The sequence below is a fragment of the Loxodonta africana genome, chromosome 26 (assembly GCF_030014295.1).
Source record: "Loxodonta africana isolate mLoxAfr1 chromosome 26, mLoxAfr1.hap2, whole genome shotgun sequence".
Lineage (NCBI taxonomy): Eukaryota > Metazoa > Chordata > Mammalia > Proboscidea > Elephantidae > Loxodonta > Loxodonta africana.
Window position 1 is genome coordinate 39,066,211 of NC_087367.1, and position 26,418 is coordinate 39,092,628.

At 39.2% G+C, this 26,418-nt stretch overlaps 1 protein-coding gene and 1 pseudogene across 7 annotated transcripts in view; one reads left to right on the forward strand and one right to left on the reverse strand.

Moving 5' to 3' along the window:
• The window catches only part of ARMC8 (armadillo repeat containing 8), a 179,786-nt gene that overhangs the window by 115,462 nt on the left and 37,906 nt on the right, over positions 1-26,418 (reverse strand). For 5 of the 7 annotated variants that reach the window (XM_064277268.1, XM_064277272.1, XM_064277271.1 and 2 more), the window contains one exon: positions 17,862-17,938. In XM_064277268.1, the coding sequence (XP_064133338.1) occupies positions 17,862-17,938 (77 nt within the window). Of the gene's footprint in view, positions 1-7,344; positions 7,481-17,861; positions 17,939-21,017; positions 21,212-26,418 lie in introns of those variants that run through there. The other 2 variants (XM_064277269.1, XM_064277273.1) reach the window with 2 other exon arrangements.
• On the forward strand, positions 4,606-7,479 carry LOC135228682 (uncharacterized; annotated as a pseudogene).

The window sequence follows — 26,418 nt, forward strand, 5'->3', positions numbered from 1 at the left end:
TTAGGGTTTTCTGCGTATAAGATCACGTCAACTGCAAATAGAGATACTTTTACTTCTTCCTTGCCAATCTGGATGCCCTTTATTTCTTTATCTAGCCTAATTGCTCTGGATAGGACTTCCAGCACAATGTTGAATAAAAGTGGTGATAAAGGGCATCCTTGTCTGGTTCCCAATCTCAATGGGAATGTTTTCAGGCGCTCTCCATTTAGGGTGATGTTGGCTGTTGGCTTTGTATAAATGCCCTTATTATGTTGAGAAATTTCCCTTCAATTCCTATTTTGCTGAGAGTTTTTATCATGAATGAGTGTTGAACTTCGTCAAATGCCTTTTCTGCAGCAATTGATAAAATCATGTGATTCCTGTCTTTTGTTTTATTTATGTGGTAGATTACATTAATTGTTTTTCTAATATTGAACCATCCCTGCATACCTGGTATGAATCCCAATTGGTCATGGCGAATTATTTTTTTTATATGTTGTTGAATTCTATTGGCTAGAATTTTGTTGGGGATTTTTGCATCTACATTCATGAGGGATATAGGTCTATAATTTTCTTTTCTTGTGGTGTCTTTACCTGGTTTTGGTATCAGGGATATGGTGCCTTCATACAACGAGTTTGGTAGTATTCCATGCTATCTATGCTCTGAAATACCTTTAGTAGTAGTGGTGTTAATTCTTCTCTGAAGGTTTCGTAGAACTCTGCAATGAAGCCGTCCGGACCAGGGCTTTCTTTTGTTGGGAGTTTTTTGATTACCTTTTCAATGTCTTCTTTTGTGATGGGTCTATTTAGTTGTTCTACCTCTGTTTGTGTTAGTTCATGTAGGTAGTGTGTTTCTAGGAATTCGTCCATTTCTTCTAGGTTTTCAAATTTGTTCGAGTATAATTTTTCATAGTAATCTGATATGATTCTTTGAATTTCAGTTGGGTCTGTTGTAATATCCCCCATCTCATTTCTTATTCGGGTTATTTGCTTCCTCTTCTGTTTTTCTTTTGTCAGTTTGGCCAGTTTGGTTTATCAATTTTGAGTTTTTCACAGAACCAGCTTTTGGTCTTGTTAATTCTTTGAATTGTTTTTCTGTTTTCTATTTCACTTAGTTCAGCTCTAATTTTTATTATTTGTTTTCTTCTGGTGCCTGTGGGTTTCTTCTGTTGCTCTTTCTATTTGTTCAAGTTGTAGGGATAGTTCTTTGATTTTGGCCCTTTCTTCTTTTTGGATGTGTGCATTTATTGATATAAATTGGCCTCTGAGCAGCGATTCTGCTGTGTCCCAAAGGTTCTAATGGGAAGTGTTTTCATTCTCATTGGATTCTCTGAATTTCTTTATCCCATCCTTAATGTCTTCTATAATCCAGTCTTTTTTGAGCAGGGTATTGTTCAGTTTCCAAGTGTTTGATATCTTTTCCGTTTTTCCTGTTATTGATTTCCACTTTTATGGCCTTCTCGTCAGAGAAGATGCCTTGTAATATTTCAGTGTTTTGGATTCTGCTAAGGCTTGCTTTATGACCTAACATGTGGTCTATTCTAGAGAATGTTCCATGTGCACTAGAAGAGAAAGTATAGTTGGTTGATGTTGGGTGGAGTGTTCTGTATATGTCTACGAGGTCTAGTTGGTTGACTGTGGCATTTAGATCTTCCGTGTCTTTACTGAGCTTCTTTCTGGATGTCCTGCCCTTCACCAAAAGTGGTGTGTTGAAGTCTCCTGCTATCTCACTTTTCTAATGCTGATACAGTTTGTTTTCTGTATCTTGCAGCCCTGTCATTGGGTGCATACATATTTAATATGGTTATATCTTCTTGGTGTATTGTCCCTTTAATCGTTATAAACTGTCCTTCCTTATCCTTTCTGATGGATTTAACTTTAAAGTCTATTTTGTCAGAAATTAATATTGCCACTCCTGCTCTTTTTTGATTGTTGTTTGTCTGATGTATTTTTTCCATCCTTTCAGTTTTAGTTTGTGTCTCTAAGTCTAAGGTGTGTCCCTTGTAGGCAGGATATAGACAACTCTTGATTTTTAATCAACTCTGCCACTCTCTGTCTCTTTATTGGTGCATTTAGTCCATTTACATTCAGGGTAATTATGGACAGGTATGAATTTAGTGCCGTCATTTTGATGTCTTTTTTTGTGTGTTGACAGCTTCTTTTTCCCACTTGATTTTATGTGCTGAGTAGATTTTCTTTATATATTGTCCTTTCCTCATATTTGTCGTTCTTGATTTTGTTTCAGCTGAGTCTGTATTTCCCTTGTATTTTATTTTGATGAGTAGGATAGTTTGTCTCCTTTATGGTTACCTTATTTTTCTAAATTTATAACTAACTTTTATTTCTTTGTATCACCGTATCTTCCTCTCCATACAGAAGGTGTATGATTACATTCCTTAGACCCTCTTTATCATTTTAATGTTATCTTCTTCTATATAATAACATTGCTGTTGCCCTGTGTTGGGCTCTTTTTTTTTTTTAAATAATCTTGCTTTGTTTTTTTCTATTTCCCTTTCTGGGTTGACTTCTGGCTGCTCTGCCCAGTGTTCTAGTCTTGGGTCGATACCTGATATTATTGATTTTCTAACCAAAGGACTCCCTTTAGTATTTCTTGTAGTTTTGGTCTGGTTTTTATGAATTCCCTCAACTTGTGTTCATTTGGAAATGTCGTAATTTCACCTTCATATTTAAGAGACGATTTTGATGCATATATGATTCTTGGCAGGCAATTTTTTTCCTTCAGTTTTTTAAATATGTCATCCCATTGCCTTCTTGCCTGCGTGGTTTCTGCCGAGTAGTCCAAGCTCATTCTTATTGGCTCTCCCTTGTAGGTGACTTTTCTTTTATCCCTCGCTGCTCTTATAATTGTCTCTTTATCTTTGGTTTTGGCAAGCTTGATTATAATATGTCTTGGTGACTTTCTTTTAAGATCTACCTTATGTGGAGTTCGATGAGCATCTTGGATAGATATCTTCTCATCTTTCACGATATCAGGGAAGTTTTCTACCAAGAAACGTTCAACAATTCCCTGTGTATTTTCTGTTACCCCTCCCTGTTCTGGTACTGCAATCACTCGTAGGTTACTTCTCTTGATAGAGTCCCACAGATTCTTAAGGTTTCTTCATTTTTTTTAATTATTTTATCCGATTTTTCTTCAAATATATTAGTGCCAAGTGATTTATCTTTGAGTTCAGGAATTCTAGCTTTTACTTCCTCAATTCTGCTCCTCTGACTTTCTACGGAGTTATCTAATTCTGTAATTTTATTGTTAATCTTCTGAATTTCTGATTGCTGTCTATGTATTTTTCCAGCTGATTAAACTTTTCATTATATTCCTGAATAATCTTTCTGTTTTTTTCAGATGCTTTATGTGTGTGTTCCTTGGCTTGTTCTCCGTATTGCCTCATTTCCTTCCTGATGTCTTGAAGGGTTCTGTATATTAAATTTTTGTATTCTGCATCTGGTAATTCCAGGAATGCACTTTCATCTAAAAGATCCCTGGATTCTTTGTTTTGAGAGCCTGTTGAGGTGATCATGGTCTGTTTCTTTATGTGACTTGATATTGACTGTTGTCTCCGAGCCATCTATAAGTTATTGTATTAGTTTATGCTTGCTTACTGTGTCGTAGCTGCTTCCTTTGTTTTGTTCTGGTATACCCCTATGGGTTGCTTGAGTGAGCTAGCTTGATTATTTTCACCTTTGGATCTCTGGTGTCCTGTCCCCAGCTGGCCAGAGCTGTTATCAGGTATATTAGTCTAGGAGTTCATTCAGATTTCTCGTATGAATTCAGCTCAGGTTTCCAGGCAGCTGATATCAAATGTGTGGTACAGGCTCTGTCCTACAGTCTTAGACGGGCAGGTGTGATTGGTATATATACTGGTATTTGATTGCAGCAGGGGGTCATGCTCTGAACAAGGCAGGGGGCTGAGAACTGACCCCCAAGTGTCTCTGAGGAAAACGTGTCTCTGTTCCCTAGAGCGTGCTGGTGGGTGGGCTCTGCAGAGGGACCACAGACACCCAAAGTTTTTGTTGTAAGGACTGGGAGGTACCAGTTATCCCTGGACCCGTCGCGGGTTACTGGGCAACCTAAGTAGACCTACTAGTCCTTAGGTCCCTGTTGCAGGTAGGTGAAGACCTTGTTTAATAGGCAAAGAAATGTCAAACGTCAAACACCCACCTCTCCACCGCACCGCTGAAATGGTTGGAGTTTGCCAACAAGGGCCTATTCTCCCGAAATAGGCCCACACAGGTCCACGCAGAAGGGAAAGGTGCTCAAGGTCCACGGACAGTTTATGCGTGGACAAGAGCCGCTTCTGTCCTGAGCTTCCCCAGTCAATGGAGCTAACAAATTATCTTTTCCCCCAGTTGCAAAGTTTTTCCTTCCCCAGGGCCGGGAGGACGGCTCCAGGTGCTCGCCAGGGTCTATCTCAGGTCCAGGGATTCAGCCGTTGAAGGCAGCTTGGAGGTGGGGGGGTGCGGTAAAATATACTCAAATACTCACCTTTGCCAAGAGTGCCCTTCTCCTCAGGTTCCCGAGGTGTGAGTGGGCTGTGCGGCTGGCTGCTTCTCCCTGAGGAAACTGCGGCCGAACGCTAGGACCAGCCCACTGCCGCGGCCACTCCGGGAATGGTGCCTGAGGCCTCCCTGCGAGTCAGGTCCGGTAACTCCTCTCTGCTCCTGAACGGTCTCTTCCTTCCCCTATCCCTCAGTTCGTTGTCTAAGCTTGCCTTTGATGCTCAGGGCTCCCAGCTTGTCACAAATACACTCGTTTCACTTGTTTTTCTGGGTCTTTGTTGTAAAGAGGGCTCGAAAGCAGTGTCTGTCTATTTTGCCATCTTGGCTCCGCCTCACTACTCTCCTTTTGAAGAACAGCTTTTGGCTTGTTACTGACCCTTAGTAGAGACTGAACCCTTAACCATGGGACACCAAGTCACCATGCGGCCTGAGCTGCCTATCACGAGCTACGTGTTGTCTGACCCACACAGCTGTAAAGTTGGACGTGCACAGCAGCACTCCATCATTACATGGAAGTGGCATATACAAGATTGGGCCAAGCTGGACCTGAAAGCACAAGTAAGTTGCATGAGGAAGTGACCCAAATGCCCATGGTCTCCACATCTGTCACATTACCTTCCATCTCCCACTCTGCACCTATGGCCTCATGGGGAGTTCCTTATGATCAGCTGACTGAAGAAGAGAAAACTTGTGCCTGGTTTACAGATGGCTCTGTACCATATGCAGGCACCACTCGAGAGTGGACAGCAGCAGCACTATAGCCCCTTTCTGTGACCTCCCTGGAGGACAGTGGTGAAGGGAAATCCTCCCAATGGGCAGAACTTCAAGCAGTGTACATGGCTGTTCACTTTGCTTGGAAAGACAAATGGCCAGATGTGCAACTGTATGCTGATTCATGGGCTATGGTCAATGGTCAGGGTCATGGAAGGATCATGATTGGAAAACTGGAGACAAGGATTTAGGGGGAAGAGGTATGTGGATAGACCTCTTTGAATGGGCCGAAGAAGTAAAGATATTTGGTTGCATGTGGATACTCAGAAAAGAGTGACCTCAGCAGAGGACAATTTTAACAATCAAGTGTATAGGATGATGCGTTCTACGGAAACCAGTCATCCTCTTTCCCCAGCAACTCCCATCATTGCTCAATGGGCTCATGAACAAAGTGGCCATGGTAGCAGGGATGGAGGTTATGCATGGGGCCAGCAATATGAACTTCCACTCACCATGGCTGACTTAGCTACAGCCACTGCTGAGTGCCCAATATGCCAGCAGCAGAGACCAACACTGAGTCCCCAAAATGGTACCATCCCTCGAGGTGATCAGCCAGCAACCTGGTGGCAAGTTCACTACATTGGACCACTTCCATCATGGAAAGGAATGCGTTTTCTCCTTACTGGAATAGACACTTGCTCTAGGTATGGATTTGCCTTCCCTACACACAATATTTCTGCCAAAACTACCATCCGTGGATTTACAGAATGTCTCATCCACAAGCATGGTACCCCACACAGCATTATGTTTGATCAAGGGACTCACTTCACAGCAAAAAAGGTGTGGCAGTGGGCCCATGCTCATGGAATTCACTGTGATTACCATGTTTCCCATCATCCTGAAGCAGGTGGCCTGACAGAACAATGTAATGGCCTCCTAAAGACACAATTACAGCGTGAGCTAGGTGGAATACCTTGCAGGTTTGGAGCAATGTTCTCCAATAGGCTGCATGTGCTCTAAACCAGCATCCAATATATGGTGCTGTTTCTCCCATAGCCAGGATTCATCAGTCCAGGAATCAAGGGGTGGAAGTAGGAGTGGCACCACTCACTATTACCCCTAGTGGCCCAATCACAAGATTTTTGCTTCCTGTCCCTGCAACCTTAAGCTCTGCAGGTCTAGAGGTCTTAGTCCCAAAGGGAGGAATGCTCCCACCTGGAGACACATCACTAATTCCACTGAACTAGAAGCTAAGAATGCCACCTGGCCAATTTGGGCTCCTTATACCTCTGGATCAACAGGCAAAGAAGGGAGTTACCATACTGGCTGGTGTGATTAATCCTGATTATCAAGAGGAAATCACACTGATATTACATAATGGAGGTAAAGAAGAGTATGTCTGGAATGCAGGAGATCCCTTAGGCGTCTCTTAAAGTCAATGGAAAACTACAGCAACCAAATTCCAACATGACTACCAACAGCTCAGGCCCTTCAAGAACGAAGGTTTGGGTCACCCCACCAGGTAAAGAACCACGACCAGCTGAGATGCTTGCTAAAAGCAAAGGAAATACAGAACGGGTGGTAGAAGAAGACAGTTCTAAACGCCAGTTAAGCCCACGTGACCAGCTGCAGAAACAAGGACTGTAATTGTTATTAATATTTCTTCCTTGTATGTGTGCATCAAATATTTTTGTCTTCTTTACTTATAAAATATAAGATGTAAACAGGGCTCGTGTGTTTTTGCTTGTACGTATGTTAGTTGTGTCATGTTAGACACCAAGTAAGACTTTGTAATTGTGTTTATTGTGTTTATTCAAAGGTTATATATGGTTTGGGAAGATGTGTACAGGTGCCAAGTTGACAAGGGGTGGAGTGTGATCACTAAGATTGTGTGTCAACTTGGCTAGGCCATGATTCTCAGTGTTCTGGCAGGTGTATAATGCTGTGATCACTTCCCTGTTGAAATTTTATGTGATCACCCCCATGATGGAATCTGCTGAGTGGTACTGCCTCTCTCTGCCCTCTGCCACCTACTTTCTTCCTCGTCATCTTGGCAAGGTTTTTTGGCTTGTTCTGGATCCTGCAGCTGCCTCTTGTTCGTCTGACCTTCAGTTCTTGGGATGTGAGCCAGGAGCTTACCTGCTGACCTTGGCATTCATTGATCTTCACAGCCTGCGAGCAAAAGTCTTGCTTTCCGACCTGCCAATCCTGGGTTCTCCATCCCCTGCCACATCATGAATCAGGAGAAGCCTTGCAGTCTTGCCTGCGCATCTTGGGATTACTGCTCTCCAACTTGCCAATCTTGGGTTTGCCAGCCCCTGTGGCTATATGACTCAGAAGACTCTATCCTGATCCGTGGACTTCGGATGTTCCAGCCCGTACAAGTGAGTGAGCTGTTTCCCTGATACGTCTCTCCCTCTCTCTGTATATTTATATACTTTACTGGTTTTGCTACTCTAAAGAACCCAGCCTAAGACAACAGAGGGGAAGTTAGGTCCGATAGCGTTAAGACCATTGCTATAGAGCTTTGAAGTTTTTAGCTCACTCATTCTTGTCATATCTCAAAATAAGTTTCCCCAAGATACTCATTGAGTATCTCCTTTGACTTACCTTTTTTTAGGTAGCAGAACTCTGTTAACATATAGAAATTTTTTGCCCTCTGAAAGTTATAAACCTTAAAAAGTTCTAGTAGGACTCCCCCATAGAGTTTCCAAGGAGCACCTGGTGGATTCAAACTGCCAACTTTTTGGTTAGCAGCCAAACTTTTAACCACTACGCCACCAAAATTTCCTAAAATGTTCTACAGTTGGTAAAAACACAATCTTGTAGGAAATAGGGAATTGGGAAAAACAAACAAAGTTATTTTAAAAAATCAATGAATGAGTGTTATAGTCAGCATATATTTCCAACACCAACCAGATTCCCTGACATTAAAAACTCTGGTAATAATTAAACCTTTCCTCAATCACTTTCTTCAATTATTGCAGAAAAAAAAATTTTTTTTTCCCCACAAGTTTCTGAATAGCATTTTCACAAGTCTTGAATCAAACACTATAATTGCCTGGATTTTTCTTTCATTACATCTCAGTGCCCAAATTCATATCTTTTTTTCTGGTCTTGATCCCTCCTAAACTACCCTCGGATCCTTCATCTGCTTTACAGAGGTAAGTAGCAATATTCTTTTGTTTATGGAGAGTAAACTGAATGAAGCTTGCTGAGTTTTTTAGCAAGTTCTGATACATGTATAAAACTATGTGATGCCAAAGTCTCGCTCAGCAAAGCACAGTTGATGAGAGATGGTTTGCGTACTGAGGCTCCTGCCTCCTGGGATATCAGCTATTTTTTCTTAGAGGCTTACCTCCTAATTGTCAGCTCTAACCTAGCAGCTTGTCATTTACTTTCATCATCTTAATATACAACAATTCAGTTCTCCCTGTGCTAACGCAGCACATTCATTTTTGTCCAGCAGCTATCTACTGACAGCCTATTCCATGCCGCACGCCATTTTGGGTGCTCTATCTACCTTGGAACTCCTAACCTTTACATCTCCCCAGATTTCTTCCCATTCTTCTAAAAGCAAATAGAAATGTGGTATGTCTTCATATTACCTGCTGAACCCATTCCAGACATCTGAAACCATGCCAAAGTAAATGTTTTTAGATGAAAACAAACCAAAAAAACCACCTCCAAAACCAATTTTCTAGTTCTGCTAATAATTTACAAAAGGACACAAAGGAGGTAGCCATAAGCTACATAGTAAATGCTGATTAAAGAGAATGAAATTAACAAAATGGACCAATGTCTGAAGAAAAAAATTCTTCTTATGGCTGTAAATAGTAAATAACTAAAATATGCATATGCTAGAAAAAGATGTTAACACCTAACAAATAAATTCTATTCAGATGTTACTATAAAGGGATTCTAAGTGATCAATTCTATAAGATTAATACCAAAAGAGACAATATTTTTCATATATATATTCATCTTCAGCAGATCTAGGTTAATTCCTAAACTAAAGAATCAATTTCTGAGGCAGCCAGATAAAGCTTCTGAAAGTAGCTATTTTCTCTCTCTCATCTCCCTATTCCCTCCGGCATACTTTCCTCTCACTAACTTTACTCATCCTTTAGGTCTGAGCTTAGAGACCAATGTCACTTCCTCTAGGAAGTATTCTCTGACACTCCCAGTTCTGGCTTATGCTCGCTTCCTAGGTGTTCTCAACCACAGCATACTCATCACTTTGTTAGGATACAAGTGTTCCTTCCCCTGACAGGCAAGAAAGCCAGTCTGACCTGGAAAATTCAGAGAAGTTACTATCAACACATCATTAAAAGAAGTGGTTCTAGAAAACGTACCACTTGGAAATCCTCATTTTTATAATATGCAAACTCACAACTATCACCCAAGATGGGAGCAAGAATAAAACTATGCAAGATTTACATATTACCTATCACAAAATATTTTAAATCCATTATTTTATTTAATTTTTATCACAACCTTGAGTAATATTAACCCCATTTTACAGATGAGGATGCTACAACTCAGATTAGAAGCTTCTTTCAGAGTCTCATATTAAATGACAGTCAGTCTCAACCCATGTCTTTTACGTCAAGTGTTTTTTCCATTACCTCCGGCACAACAAGTCTTTACAACTAAATGATAGAAAAGACAAAAGAATTTAGTAAATATATTTCCTTTTTCCTCCTGTTTCCAATTTTCACTTTCTTATAAAGGCTTTTCTAATTTTTAGTCAAAAACATCATTTTCCCAACAGATCAAAGGAATATAATCTCATGCCTACCAACTTTTAATGTTAGGGGAAAATGTCCTTATACGTAAATTCAACAATTAGTTTTTGAGCTCAGCAACGTGCTAGGCTCTACGAAGGCTACAAAAGCATCATACGAGACAACTGATCTAACGAGTTTACAATTTATCTGGGAACACAAACAGTGTTAAGCCATTGTTATACGGTGCTTACAGAGTTGAGACAGGTAGATGTTAAATAAGCCTACCAGGTTTTCAGGCAGTGGTAGGAACTAAGATGAACCTTAGAAAATGGTCAGGGATTTGGATGAGCGGATGGGAAGAGCAAATGAAAAAACTATTCACAGAAGACCGTATTAAGAATGAACATGGCATGTTTCCAGGGCAGTAACAGGAGCCTGGATCAAAAAGAAGGTTCACTTTAGGGTAGCAGGGAACATAAAATTAGAAAAGAGACAGGGAGAAGAGACAAACTAAAATGGATGGATTAAGGAGCTATCATGTTTTTAATCAGAGAAAAGACATGAAGGAAGCAGTGACTAAGGAAGATAAACTGAATGTGGAATGGACTGGAATGCAGATACTACTAGAACGAGAGGCAACGAAGTGACTGATGCCCCTTCTTTGTGGTCCCAAGACCTCTGTACTTATCACTATCATAGCATTCTCTAAGCAAACTATAGTGGATTGTTTCTTTAGTCATCTGACTCCTCCATGAGACTTCTGGATCCTCCAGTGTAGTGGCTATGTTATTCATCCTTTTATACCCCCACACTAGCACAATGCCCAGCATTTGTCGGCACTCAGTGAATGTTGAACAAAGTAATCAATCCATTCAGGTATCCGGCTATGCAAGACTGATTCAGGTGAAAACCACAGGAATCATCAGTACAAAGGACATTTTTCAGGAAGCAGTTAACAAGATGACTTGATAGGGTAAAATGTGGTATGTGACACGTTCTGAGTGGGCACCTGGGTACAGAAAAAACTGTGAAGCTTAGAGAAGGAATCCCTTAGCAAGATCTTGATTTTAGACACAATGGATTATTTTTTAGGTGAGATAAGACTATCCAGGTAGTAAGCCTTAGGATATCCTACTCTTTGGGGTTGGGAGAAGAAGAGCCAATTAAGATGCTACAAACATGAATCTGTCAGGAATATTTTCAGCTAAAATCTAGCTGGAGTTTTAAATTTGCCTGCTAATAAATGGACTGAATTGGTACCCAGTTTTACACAGAGGCTAATCTTTCTACTTTACTTCCTTTCTTTGCTCTGAAACAGGTTAATTTTAGAATAGTAGAGAAAACGGGTGTTAATACTAAAATAATGTGTACTAAGGCTAAGTGCTATGGCTGCTAACCAAAAGGTTGGCAGTTCAGATCCACCAGGTGCTCCTTGGAAACTCTACATGGCAGTTCTACTCTGTCCTATAGGGTCACTATGAGTCAGAATTAACTCGATGGCAATGGGTTTGGTTTTTGGTGCCTTCAACAGCATGTGCCTACATCAGAGAAACATGATGGTAATCAAAACCGAGAAAGAAACACTGTTTTACTGTGGTAATTAACACTCTCACATTACACTTTGCTATTAAAATAGCAGGAAAAGTAAAAAGAGAATTGGGATCTAAACCTGCTGGAGAAACAAAGTTCCAGTCAATCAAGTATGGGCATATTCATTCCTAAAGTCAAAATAGCATATATTTTAACTGAAAACCTAATGTCATCTAATAAAAACAAGTTTATCTTTAAAAGTATTGAAGTTTGGAGCCCCAATCTAAAGGTCAACTATATGATTTTCATTTGAAACCAGTATTACTTTTCACTTCCCTGAAGAAGCTTTCGTTTAGAATACTGTATTGTACATTCATTCCCTAACTGGTGTGAAGTAGCCAAAAAGTACTGGATACCAAAAACTACAATCTGAGTGTAAAGTTTGAACTACTCTGAAAACTCACTGTTTATGAGAAATTCATCCAAAAAATAGGAGAAAATACATATTTCTAGGTAGCCAGAATAAGGTGACATGGTAACCAACTTATAAGAGAATTTGGACTGTGAAAATTATGAACATATTCACTGTTCCATCCCTATGATTATAATTATTGTGAGTTTTTTTTGGAGAATGTAAGATCCAAGTACAGCAAACTTTCTGTTATCCAGCATGGTTAGGGAATGAGGTATATTCATTTTCTGATTAAAGATACCATTGCCATTTGTGAACTGCCAATCAGTTAACAATGATCTGTCATTTGAACTAAAGTTATTTTTAACATATGGCTTTGATTCAGGAGGCACCTAAGAAATCCACACTGTACCTGAGCTCAACTCAACTCAGGCATTTATTGTGCATCTACTATAAATAAAAACTGAAAAGACCTGAGGATTGGCAGTAATTTAGTTCATTCTTGTCAACAAATTATGCTGTGGTATTGATTTTTAGAATGTACATAGTTGCATATAAAATCATGAAAAATTTAGTGTAAATAATACTTAATCTTCTTTCCATAGCATCTTATGTTTCCTTAGTGACAATAAATGAATACATAATTTTGAAAATTAAATAGTGGCTCAGAAATTAGGGTAATTTTTATATTTAACTCTTTGTTATCAATATATGATCACAAATCATTTTACATTCTCCAAAAATGGTGAAGGGTGTAATTTAATAAGCCAAAATATTTTTCAGCATACTAACAAATATTTTCTATATACTTAGTCATTTCAAAGGGTATTTAAAAAATTGTGTTAGAGCATCATGGAACAATATGGCAGCATATAGTTAAGTGCTTTATACAATATGAAGAGATGCATATGCATATAAATGTACATTTATTCTTGATGTTCAAAGTTAATACTACACACGTGTGCAACTACAGACTATGTCAGTAATTCAATAATTCACACAGCATCTTGCCATTCTTTTTAATCATAATCTTCAGACTCAATTCTGCCTCAGAATACATAGTTTTCAACAAGTAAGACTCAGATTCAGGCCACTGCATTGGGTAATAAGGTCATCTCAGTATGTCTGCCCACAAAACTTTTAAAGTAACAGATATTAGGAAGGAAAAATAGAAGAAATGATATTTCTTTTTTAGGATATAACTTTTGAAGTATCTTAACCATTTCATTTAAAAATTCTCAAAAACCAAAGGCTTCATTTTTATGGGAGCTCATTTGTCTTTCACTTATGTAAGAAAATGGAACCTGCCTATATTCTGCTAAAACCAGAGACACACAATTTCATAGTACCAGAAAACTGAGTAGTCATTACCAAAATAAATTCATTTCAATACATTAAAATATTTCAGAAGAGACTTTTTAGGCATGGATATTTGGTGAAAACCACGCAATTCTACAGTATCCATAATTACCTGACTGAGTTCAACAGAGGGTCTAACCTAACTTTCTGATTCTATTCAACTTTGAAATTACAAAGTCAGCCATGTTTGCTTATATCATCTTTTGTATACCAACAAAAACACAGGGATATCTGTTGATCTTTCCATTGAGAGTTACTAACATAAAAATCAAATCCGGTGTGCTAATTTAGACAAGTTCAAAAACCACAACGCATAAGTAGCTTTGACGATCTACAAAAACTATTGAATAGTTACTCGTCTTCAATGTAGTTGAATCAATACTACAGTAACTTCACCAGAAACTATCCTGCAACTATTTTAAGATCTCGACACTAGAGGAAGCTCAGAATTTGCAATTCAGGATAGTTTTTTAGATATATCTACTTACTCTGTTACAGTTGCAAAGGCTATAGTTTATGACCTACACAAGTGACTTCCCTCTTCTCTCCGCTCATATCTTATTCCACACCTAACAATCTTCTATTCAGCTGTGCATTTGAAACTTTGCACTTTCACAGGAAAGGATCTGATGCTGTAACTAAACCTTTGATACAATAAACCTTTCAGGTCTATGTTAAATATAATACTACTAATAAAAATTATTTCTAGATAAGTTCCCACTCTTAAACAACTGAAATTAAGCAGTTTTGATGAGGGAATATTCATCAACTAGGTGAAATGGTCCTTTATGTGGGTTATCTACAAAGAAGTTCCCGCTATGGGTAGGACTACGGCTGTAACTCAATGAGTTGTAAATTAGTTACAGATCATGATGAAAACTCATTATTCACCTTCAATTTCTTCAATTTTGTTTTTCCTGCTAGTCTATTGTGTTTTATGTGTTCATAATCTTTATTGAGAAAAATAAAACTTAATATAACTAGAAAAATGATAAAACTGTGATTGGCTTGTAGCCAAAGCTAGTTGTAAATTCTTTATTGTCTTGTCAATTTGGGTATTTTGAATCCAAAGCCAATTACTTCAGCCTTTGTCTTTTCCAGCCCTTGGAAAATCACCCAAGTTCTCTATATTCTCACTAGGCCTATAATTTGAGATCATTTGACTAATTTATTTTAAAATTAGGCAGCTACCTTTGGTTGTTTATACTCTGTGGACACCTCCCTTCTATCTACCTAATTTGGTCTAGTAATGATCTCTGTGGACTCAAAGGTGACTGTGTAATGTGTAAAAGGAAAGAACTGGTCAACTCTCTTTACTTAAACATCATTTTGGTTCCTCCTTTCCTCTATCAATACTATTCTAATATTAGACAGGACCATTTAAAAATAAACAGAATTCACTTTTCATTCTCTTGACCACATACAACAAAGGTTGACAAACTGATAACCATTTGGCTAAATGAATACCAAGTCTAGTGTCTCCACAGAACCACACTCCTTTGCCCCTCAGAACAAAAGGGCGACAGAACAAATGGGCGACATAAAAAAAGGGCAAGACACACCTCAGGGTTGCCAATGCTAGAGAAGTCGACATGCAAAGAAAGCTGCCAAGGCAATGGTCTATCCTAAAGGACAAAAACAGCTCTTTTTTTCTAGGAGACAAAGTAAAACAGCTGTCAATGGCCAGAATATAAACTATCTCAGAGATATGCAAATCAAACTGGTAAACTGTCCCTTTTTTTACCTGCCTCTTTCATTCACTGGTACTCTATCCACCACACCAAAAGTATGGAGTGCCATCAAGCTCCCCCAAATCCCCCATCGCACTTCTCTGCCCTGCTTGTTCAGTAAACGACTCCTGCACCCAAATCAACTACTTCAGAAAGGAAGCAACTGGATTTTGAAGTGCAGTCTGTGACACATGTGCAGAACCATCTGGACGCTTATGAAAAAATGCAGATTCCCAGGTCTTTCTCAGATCTACAAAATTCAAATCATTTTGAGAACCACTGCTAAAACTTCCTAAATGTGTCTGCATTTTGAAAAAAAGCCTTATTAATAAAATAAATCTCTGAATTCTCAGTGACAAAGTTCAGAAGAGAATTAGATCCGAAAGAATAAATTTCTATCTGGGGAAATCCACTGCACATACAAGGTCACCTCTGCTCTGAAGTCAAGCAAAAAGATGATCTGTCCCTTTCAAACTATAAGCAAATTTTAGTATTATAAGTAGCAATCATAAGTATTATCACTCTCATTCTCTTGTTCAAATCAAGAATTCTAGCTACTCTTCCTCTTCTTCAGTTTAAATCATTTAATTTTTTAAAATGAGTTTTCCTTTCTCTTCTTTGAAAAAAAAAAACTTATTTTTAAGTTGCTTTAAATTAGGATCAATAACAACTAACTGCTTAAGTGCCAATTGGGGGGGTATCTACAACATGCCAGGTGCTGAATTTTTTATTTCTGATTTAATTCTCACAACCACCTGACAAGATGGGCAGTGCTATTTTCCCTTTACAGATGATGCAAAATTGAGGCTCAGAGATATTAAGTAGCTTGTCTAATACATGGCTAGGAAGGGGCCCACTAGGAAACATTAAAACCACAAGCCCATGTTCTTTCCACTCTCCTATCTCTTCACAAAAACAACTTTTCTTATCTGTCTAGCTGACAGCTAAGTATACCTGAGACTTAATAATTTTTTAAGAGGCACTGGAGCCCTGGTGGCGCAGTCGTTAAGAGCTTGGCTACTAATTAAAAAGGTTGGAAGTTCAAATCCACCAGTCACCCCTTGGAAACTCTAATGGGGCAGTTCTACTCTGTCTTATAGGGTCACTATGAGCTGGAAGCAACTTGACTCAATAGCAATGGCTTTGGTTTTGGTTTTAATGCTATCAAACTACGTTTACTGCTTTGTTATAATATACTTTTCCCAATGTTCTTTTATCCTTTGTTATTCTGTCAATTTTGAGAAGCTAGTCCTCTCTGATAACAAAATTTCTCCAAGTAGCGCTTCAATTAACTATTCATATCAGATACAACTCGAAACACAACTCTATCACACAGTCCTTGATTGATAAATTTAGCTATTTCCTGTAACAACTGTAGTAACAGTAATAATAATGATTAACATCAACATCTACTATTATCATTTCCTGGACGCTTAATGAGTCTGACATTTTCAAGTAAACTATTTCTTAAAGAATCTTAAGTAATATTTAGGATGTACTTATATACAGAGCTATTGGGCTGTGTGTGGGGAATGTCTGCCTGTCTTCAGCAGTGTTAAATTAAACCTATCCTCTCAACTATTCTGTCTGTGTAGGATTTAATACTACTTTTCCTGTAATAATCAAATTAGTCTAAAAAGGAGCTAGTTAAGTTGCTAAAAATCTCCTAGTTAAGGGGACAAAGGCAACATTAGTGTAATGAGAAAACAGGAAATATCATTCCCCATTCTTTCTGTAAACTGAGGAGATGTGAAGGTGTCAGGTATCCCCAAGGGAGCCTCCATCCAGCTCCTCACCTTCCCTTCCAGCTCAACTTCAAAAGCCAAGCAGCCTTACTCACTTCTATCTTGCCTTCCCTTTACAAACTCACTCACATATCCAAGACATACTTTCTACAAAGCTCCCCCTTCCCATCCCCCATGCCCCCCACTCCCCACCTTTTTTGGCTTTGAAAAAGAATTGCCGTCAACAGAAACTTCTGTAAACAAAGCACTCTAGCCTTGCTATGGTTAAGCAACATTTCAACTTAAGGTATTATTGGGCTGATAACACAAGGTAAGGGAAGAAGAAAGTGACTCATTTATGTGTCCTCAGTGTTACCCCAAATGCATCTCATCTTGACCCTTTTCTGTGTCCTCCTTCCCCTGGTGAGTTCAGACCTATGGACCCTCACTGTCTCCTAACCTTGTAAGGAGGCTTGGGCTACATGGGGCTGCAGTAGCAACTAGGCTTTTTTCCTTAGAACTAAAACGTTCAAGGAAAAGGACAGAAGAGATTCCCTCTCAAAAAAGAGAGAGGCTTCATCTTTGAATCACTTGAAATCTTATCCCACCTGCTCTACTTGTTTTAAAGCATAATTACCTCAGGTATGTTGCTTAAAAATGTTTCCTCTCATTAAACATGAGAAAGATTTTGAGAAAAGGAAGACATTCAGGTTATCAAGAGCTCATTTAAATTTTCTAATGATTGCTGTTTAAATTCTGATATCTACAACATCACTAGAAGACTCAAGCCTTACAGACCACTAATGAGTTAACCAAACAAACTCTACTGACCTACTTTCCCACCCTTTTTCAATTATAAAAGATCATCAATTTTATTCTTTTGCCTTTGCTGGATATTAAAGTAGCAAAAGCATTCTCCAAAAGAAACATTTTAAATGTGAAGTAAGTATTCTACAAAAAAATGAAACTAACCATGTTAATTAACAACTATCCAACAGGCCAAGTCCTTACAGTACAATATTAAAGTTATCGTGAACATCAAGAGGTCTTTCCAAAAAGAAACCAAACAGAAGAAAAAAATTATAACCCTGCATTTTCAGAATTATATTTGGCAGATTCAAACATGAAAACAAACAACTTTTTGATAGACTCATAAATATATACTACTTACATGACACCTTGTAGAACTTTCTGGGGATCAGGGTCAAACAGCCTGTCAACATAGTGGCGACTGCTAGCTGTCACTTCCTAGAAAGTCGGGGGGAAAAAATTATGACATCTGAAGCCATGCACATCACAAATTCACAGCATCACCCACAACATCAAATAACTCTATACTCTAACTAAAAAAAAAAAAAAAAAAAAAAAACTTCAGGTAGATGTATTAAAATTTCTATAGAATACTTATTATAATGTCTTCTTCTGATATGTAATATTAAACAGTGATTTCTCTCAGGTATTAAAATAGTCGAAAGCTGCAATGTTCTTTTAGTTTAAAATGCCAAAGATCAGTATTTTTCTAAGAACATCCAATTTTAAAAATAAGAAACTTCATGGTAAGTACTACAAGTTCTGCAATGTCTTGAAATTGGCAGAATTGGGAAATCAACATAATCAAGACATATAATAATTTCATTCATTTAAAAGTCAGGATCATAGAGAAAAAGACTAAGTATATTTTTGTAAATATATTATTAATTCACTCCGAGAAAAGCTTGTGACAAGATGAATAGTATGATGAGAAAGGAGACACCCAGTTCTCACTAAAAATCTAACTGGACACTGGGGCCTTTGTGGTGAGCCCTGCTAGCTTCGCCAACAGAAGAACTGGGCGTATGTGTTAAGAAACAAGCTAAGTTCCTTAATTGCTAACTGCTGGATGTCATCTACGTATAAATAATAGATAGGAATGTTGCTTCTGTTGGGTACCCACTAAAGAAGAGAAAATCTGGCTCTCAGCCAAGGCAAAAAAAAAAAAGGTGAGGACTTCATCAAATAGTCAACGAGGGGTAGTTTGGGTATAAGAGAGCTCTTCAGAGGACCTCAGAATGGTGCAGAGGGCCTACACTGTTAGGAAGCAGGTACAAGTAAAGAATAAAGCTATAGTCAAGGAGTTGTCACACTTTCCATCAGGAAGAAACAATCAAGGCTTAGGATGACTGATCAGGTCCAGCAGAGTTATTTAGTCTGAAGTGGATGAGGAGGGTAGGTGGAGTAGAGAGTTACAGCTTCAGAACAAGGGGAGACACTTTTAAAATCCTTTATTTGTATTGTGGGGTTTACGCTGTATGTTACTTCCTGCAATACTCTTTTCTTTTTTTGGGGGAAATAATTAATTTTTTTTCAATACTTTTTTTTATAACAAAAAATGTATGTTTAAAAACCAGAGAAAAAGGAATTTTGTTCCTTGCTCTTTCTTTCTGATGCCTGCTAGAACACGCTTATGTACTATTTCCCATTAGCAACAAATTAATATAGGGAGGAAAAATAACTTTTCCAGTTTACCCAGAACCCCAAATCAGTAAAAGAGCTAGTAGTTGAACTGCCAACATGCAGTGCCAGCCTAAACTTCTGAGTTATCAAAAATAACACTAAAGTAGAACTGTGTAAACTCTAGTTTCCTGACAATCTAGTTATCCAAAATTAAAGCATAATTTCATATTATAGCTTGCTACCAAAATATTTTCATAGCCTCATAAACAATTCAAATACCCACTTTTGGAATGCATCCCATTTATAAAGACCAAAGAGTGGAAGTAAACAAGCAAAACTGATGGAAATTCTTGCCTCACCAGGGTACCATTAAAGCTCCTGTTAACAGGGTGTTTTCTAGGAGCCTGAAAGCCTGCATTTATCGTCAAGATAACAGAATCACAATTAGAAGGACTCTTAATAATTATCTGTCCCAATCCTTTGGTTTACAAATGAGGCTTCCCATGATCCTTACCTAGATGCCAGGTCATCAAATGTTAAGTAGGGACCCAAACAATTGTACAAATATATCAAGAAAACAACGTATCACCTCAAAAAGCTAAAAATAGAACTACCATAAAAAAAAACACCCAGTGCCATCAAGTCGATTCCAACTCGTATGGCCCAGCTATTTCATTCCTAGGTACATATTCAAAAGACTTGAAAGCAGGAGACTCAAACAGAAACTTCTACACCAATGTTCATTGCAGCACTACTCACAATAGCCAAAAGGTGGCAACAAACTACTACCTATCAATGGATTAATGGATAAACAAAATGTGGTACATACATACAATGAATACTACTCAGCCAGCAGGAGAAAAGAAGTCCACGATATGGATGGAGCTTGAAGACATTATGCTGAGTGAAATAAGTCAACCACAAAAGGACAAATATTGTATGACCACACTTATATAAAAAAACAAGAAAAGGCAAGTGTATAGAGAACTAAGTTAATTAGTGGTCATCAGGGGTGGGAGGGAGGGGGAATGAGAGTCTTAATGGTGATGGAAATACTATGTTGATTAAGGGTAGGGTTGCACAGCTGATTATTAATTGCTGTCAGTAAGTTGAACACCTGTAAAAAGCTGTATTAGCAAAAGTTGTGTGGTAATGAGACAGTGGGACAGAGCTAGGTTAGAGCACAGCCGGCTGGGTTCCTCCCACCTTCCCCCTTTTTGCAGGTAGGCTGGGGAAAAAGACAAGCTGGGCAGAGAGTGGAGTCAACAACCTGGCCCAACCTCTGGAGATGAGAACAGAACACACAGTTCCCTGTGAGCAAGAGATAGGGGCTGAGGGGTGGTACAAACTGAAATGTTGCAAATAAACTGTTAATATAGTTCTTGCAAGACTCCACAGGAACAGAAGGTGTGTAAAAGCAACCACTGTTTGTCCTTCCCGTGCAGGCCGAAGGGGGCAATGTGACAAAGAGAAACAGTGTGCCTGCGTCACATCCCGTAATGAGTTACGGGAATTGAAGGACTTCCATTTTGAAGAAATCCTGTGTGTACACCTGTATCTGCATAACCCAACCCCTTCTTAGGACTTTCCACCCTCCCCAGAAACCTCATGAATAAACATTAAAACCCCTCCTCCCCTCCTTGCCGAAACCGTTAAATATGTGGCTCATAGCCAAACCAGTGAGACAGTCTCTCTAAAGGTTCTAGCCCTTACTGTCTCCTTTTGCTAGCTGCTGGCAGAATAAATTTGCTTGTGTGACTCCAGGCTGCCTCAATAGTCTTACTGGGTGGCATGAATCCAGTTGGGTTGAACCAATAAAGGGGCCCTTGGTAACAAGATACACGAACAATGAACAACAACAAAAAAAGAGTAGCTGCTGAGCCTGCTTACGTACAGCCAAAAACATCCTGGGATTTGGTTTCTTGATCTGGAGGTTTCAGCTCATGGTTTCATGGGATATCCCAGTTAATTGGCCTAATAATATATTTAGTGGTTCTGTTCTTATCCTAGTTCAATAAATGCATAGTGCCTGGGGTCTTGAAAGCTTGTAGGCGGCCATTCGAGGCACAACAATTGGTCTCTTTTTGCCTGGAACAACAGAGGAAGGAGAGTCAGGAATAGGAGGGGAGGATATGGAATGTGTGGCTAACTGCCTCTGTGAACAACTGCCTCCTTTGCCATGAGAACTGGATGGTGCCAGTTACCACTACTGAACATTTTGATCAAAGAATCCATAGAAGAATCCTGATCAAAGGGGGTAAAACGTAGAACAGAATTTCACGTTCTGAAAGGCTGGAGACTTCCTGGAGCTATGAAGGCTGGATGAACTCCTGAGACTACTGCCCTGAGATAATCTTTAAACCTGGGGCTGAAAATGTCCCCTGATGTCTTCTTAAAATCAAACAGCGATTTAGCTTAACTAGTAAAAAGTGTCTACCTTGAATATTATGCTCTTTTAAGAACTGTCTATATGAGATCAGGAAACCCTGGTGGTGTAGTGGTTAAGTGCCATGGCTGCTAACCAAAAGGTTAGTATTACTGAAATACAAACTGGTGAGTTTTGTCACTCCATTTGAGTACATGTGTTTTCCTGGCTTTCTAACAGTAAGTTCTTCTGAGTACCTGAGACCCTTAGTCTCCCTTCTATCCAGGTTTTTGAGTTTATTGTTACCCATAGCACTCCCTCCCCGTAGCTCTACATCTCTTGCCTTTCAATGTGGTTAAAAAAAAAGCCCTTAGGCTTAAGATTATTATCTTAAACATACATTTCACCCACTAATAGTAATTCTCTTTGCTTCTCTGTCCCTGGTTCAGTCAATTCAGCAGGCACTAACTGAGCATCTACTATACACAAGGCACTAAGGAAAACACTGGAGGCCTGGTGGCGCAGTGATTAAGAGCTTGGCTAATAACCAAAAGGTAAGCAGTTCAAATCCACCAGCCACTCCTTGGAAACCCTATGGGGCAGTTCTACTCTGTCCTATAGGGTCACTGAGTCAGAATCTACTCAGCAACAGACTTTTTTTTTTAAGGAAGGCATTGAAGATAAAAAATTTAGTAAGGCACAGTCCCTGATCTCAAGAATTCATATTTTATTGCATTTGTGTTCGCATGTTTGTGTTTCCTATAAAAATACAAAAACATAAGTATTCACAACATAAAGGCAGCACTGAGGAGGGGGTTAATAAACTGGGAAAATCAAGAAAGCCTTCTTAGAAGTGTTGGCTTTAGAAAATGAGTAAGAGTCCACCAGGATGGACGAGGAGAGAGAAGGAATCAATGTTACAAGCACAGCCACAGGCATGTGAAGCCAACACATGTATACCATCCCCAAGTATATCAATTGCTGTCACTGAAAAAGAGTGTAGATGTGACCACAGAATGTAAAAGGTTAACCAATAGGTGGCCCCTAATTGAGAGCTCAGACTGCCTTTCGGTCAAAGCTCTATGCTAGGTGCCAAAGAAAGTACAACGGGACTTTAAGGCAAAGTCCTGCTTAGGAAGCTTACAATCTATAAGGGCATCAGTCATATACACAAACAATGATTCTCTGACCCGCCTGAGTAACGAGCTGAGGGAATACATTCACTTACTAATCTTATTTTACTGTGTGCTTCTGCCCTGATATCCCCTAACATATTCATTCGTCTTTGTACGGGACGATCCTAATATTTCACTGCTTCCCTTTGCAGATCAGCCCACCCCTTCTCTCTCAGCCTTCTTCTCTCTTTTTTCAAATGGCAGTATGGAAACATAAGAGCTAGAGAAAGGAGGATGTGAGGATGGCAAAGGGCCAGGCAACATTTTGTTCTGTGATACACAGGGTCGCTACAAATCAGAACCGACTTGATGACACCTAACAGGGAAAGAAGGCAATTGGTACATATGACTGCTAGCCTTCAATATTCATCAGAATGTGACCAAGGCATTCATACTTAGTTCAAAACATCTCACAAAGCATAGAAGAATATAGAAAGAATGATTAAGCATATATAGTTGTGAAACAGAATATATACATAAAAAAAAAAAACCCTGAAAATTTAGATCTGGGCTGGCAAAAACATCTCAGGTCAAAAAATTGAACTACCCCCAGACCTTCTACTGGCCCAGAACAGGAACCATTCCCAAAGCCAACTCTTCAGACAGGGATTGGACTGGACAATGGGTTGGAGAGGGATGCTGGCGAGGAGTGAGCTTCTTGGATCAGGTGGACACTTGAGACTATGTTGGCATCTCCCGCCTGGAGGGGAGATGAGAGGGTGGAGGGGATTAGAAGCTGGCAAAATGGACACGGAAAGAGAGAGTGGAGGGAGGGAGTGGGCTGGGGAGAGCAATTGGGACTATGTAGCAAGGTGTATATAAGTTTTTGTGTTAGACACTGACGATGTGTAAACTTTCACTTAAAGCACAATAAAAATTAAAAAAAAAAAAACTGAACTAACAGCATTTCTTTGAGATTTTGCAATTACAAGTTCCTTTTCTCTTTCATTCATTATTCAACAAATATGGGGTACTGTGCCAGATGCAAGAAACCCTGGAGGTGTAGTGGTTAAGAGCTACTGCTGCTAGCGAAAAGGCTGGCAGTTTGAATCCACCAAGTGCTCCTTGGGAACTCTACAGGGCAGTTCTACTCTGTCATATAGGGTCTCTATGAGTCGAAAATCAACTCCATGGCAATGGGTTTGGTTTTTTGTTTTTTTCTTTGGTGCCAGAAACTGGGTTAAGAGCAGTGAGAGAGCCAGGCAAAAATCTTTGCCATCATAGAGCTGACACCATGGTGAATGGGGAGACAGAATTAAGCGCACACAGTATGTGAGGTGGTATTAACTGCTATGGACACAAAGCACAGTATGGTGCCAGAGAGTGTAGTGGGGATGCAGGAGACAATTTTAAATAGATTAGTGAAGAAAAGCCCCTTTAAGAAGGTGACATTTAAGCAGAGACCTGAAGAAGGTGAAGGAGAAAGATATGCAGCCATCTAGGGGCAAAGCTTTTCAGGCAGAGAACAGTGAATGCAAAGGCTCTGAAATGGGAAGTGTCTGATGTGATCCAAGACCAGAGGCCATTGGAGCCGGAAAAGAATGAGCAAAGGAGAAAGCGGTAGGAGATGAAGTCAGAGCACAGGTGCCAGATGGTATAGAGCTGTACTGTCCAATGATAGCCGATGGAGCCCTGGTGGTGCAATGGTTAAGAGTTACAGCTGCTAACCAAGAAGGATGGCAGTTCAAATCCACCAGTGGCTCCCTGGAAACCCTATGGAGCAGTTATACTCTGTCCTATAGGGTTGCTAGGAGTTGGAATAGACTTGATGGCAATGGGGAGCTTATATGGCTATTGAGCATTCTAAACATGGCTAGGAACTGAATTTATTTAATTTTAACTAAAATTTAAAACCAGTACTGTACTAGTTATTAGGAAACTTAAGAATGTTTAGAACTACTTGGATATGTAAATCTACTTTTTCAACGGTAATTTTTATGAAACCGAAACACACATCAAGTATTTCCAATGAAAATTTAGCATCCAAATTGTGTAAAATACATACCCTATTTTGAAAACTTGATATAAAAAAGTAAAATAATCTCACTAAGAATTTTTATATTGATTAAACATTAAAATAATATTTTTGATACATTGATTTAAGTAAAATATAAGAAATTATTTCACCTGTTTCCTTTTTATTTTTAATAGTGTGGCTAGTAGAAAATTTAATTACTTATGTAGCCTGCATTATTTCTCCATTGGACAGCACTGGTATAGAGCCCTGCTGGTCATCATAAGGAATTTGATTTTTATGGAATGAGCTGGGAAGCCATTAGAGGGTTTTGAAAAAATAGAGACATAATCTGACTTATGTTTTAAAAGGATTACCCCAGTTGCCACTTTAGGAATAGACACTGTGTATGTGTGGAGTCATTGGTTGGTGCAAACCGTTAACATGCTCAGCTACTAACTGAAAGGGTGGAGGCTTAAGGCCACCCAAAGGCACCTCAGAAAAAAGGCCTGGCAATCTATACCCACTCCTCACTTATCAACATTTAGGTCCCAAAGACCAGGTTATTATACAAAAGTGGAGGATGACCATATCAGATCACAAATGGAGGATGACTACATCATTACATGACTGCCAAACACCATTACATAGCTGCCAAACCACTGAGAATCATGGCCCAGCCAAGCTGACACATAATCTTAACCCCTTCAGCCAGCATTACTCTCACCTCACACCTCAGCATTTGTTGTTGCTAGGCATGTTGTTAAGATGCAAAACAGTCAGATGGTAGATTTTTTACTATTGTCGCAAATGTGAAATGTCAGATAAGGAGAGAGTCGATAAGTAAGCAGTAGGTGTACTTCCAAAAAATCAGCCATTGAAAACCCTGAACAGCACAGTTCTACTGACACGCATGGGGTTGCCACGATTTGGAACCAACCCGACAGCAACTGGTTTTTAAATACATGTGTGGAGGTAGGGGCAAGAGTGAACAAAAGCAGAAAGACTAGGTAGGTTATTTCAATAATCAGAAATGCTGTTATTTCAGAGACCATGGCAAAAGTGATGAAAGTAGATTCTGTCCAATTCATACAAATTTTGAAGTCTGAAATGACTGTCAAATTGGATACGTTGTCACATTGGATGTGAGGTATCGAGAAGAGAGGAGCCAATGATAATACTTAAGGTTTTTGGCTTGAGCACCTAGGAAACTTGAGTTGCGAGTTAATGTGATCAGAAAGAGTGTCAGAGGTACAGGTTTGAGTGGAGAGATGAAAAGTTCAGTTTTGGACATGTCAGACTGACATCCAAGTGAGGATGTCAAGCTGGCAGCTGGATATGTTAAGTCTAGAGTTTAGGAGAGAGTTGTGGGCTCAAGATACAAATCTGGGAGTTGTCAAGACATAAATGGGATGAGTTCACCAAGTGAGTTACCTGGACAGAGCAAGACCTGAAGTCTGAGCTCTGAAGCACTTGAACAAGCAGCCAGTGAGGTGGGAAGAAACCCAGGGAGTTAAGTGAGTGTTTCAAAGAGACAGTAATCAAATTTGTCACCTACTACTGCCGTGTAGCATAAGATGATGACTAAGATCGGCCACTGGATTTAGGAACAGGGAGGTCATCAGTGATCTTGACAAAAGCAGTATGAGTAGAGTGGTGGCACCAAAACATGCTTGAAGAGCGTTCACGAGAGAATGGGAGAAGAGGAATGAGAGAAAGGAAATACAGTCAATTTTTTCAAGGAGTTTCATTGTAAAGGAGAGTAAACAAACAGGGTAGTAGGTAGAGGGAGATGTGAGGT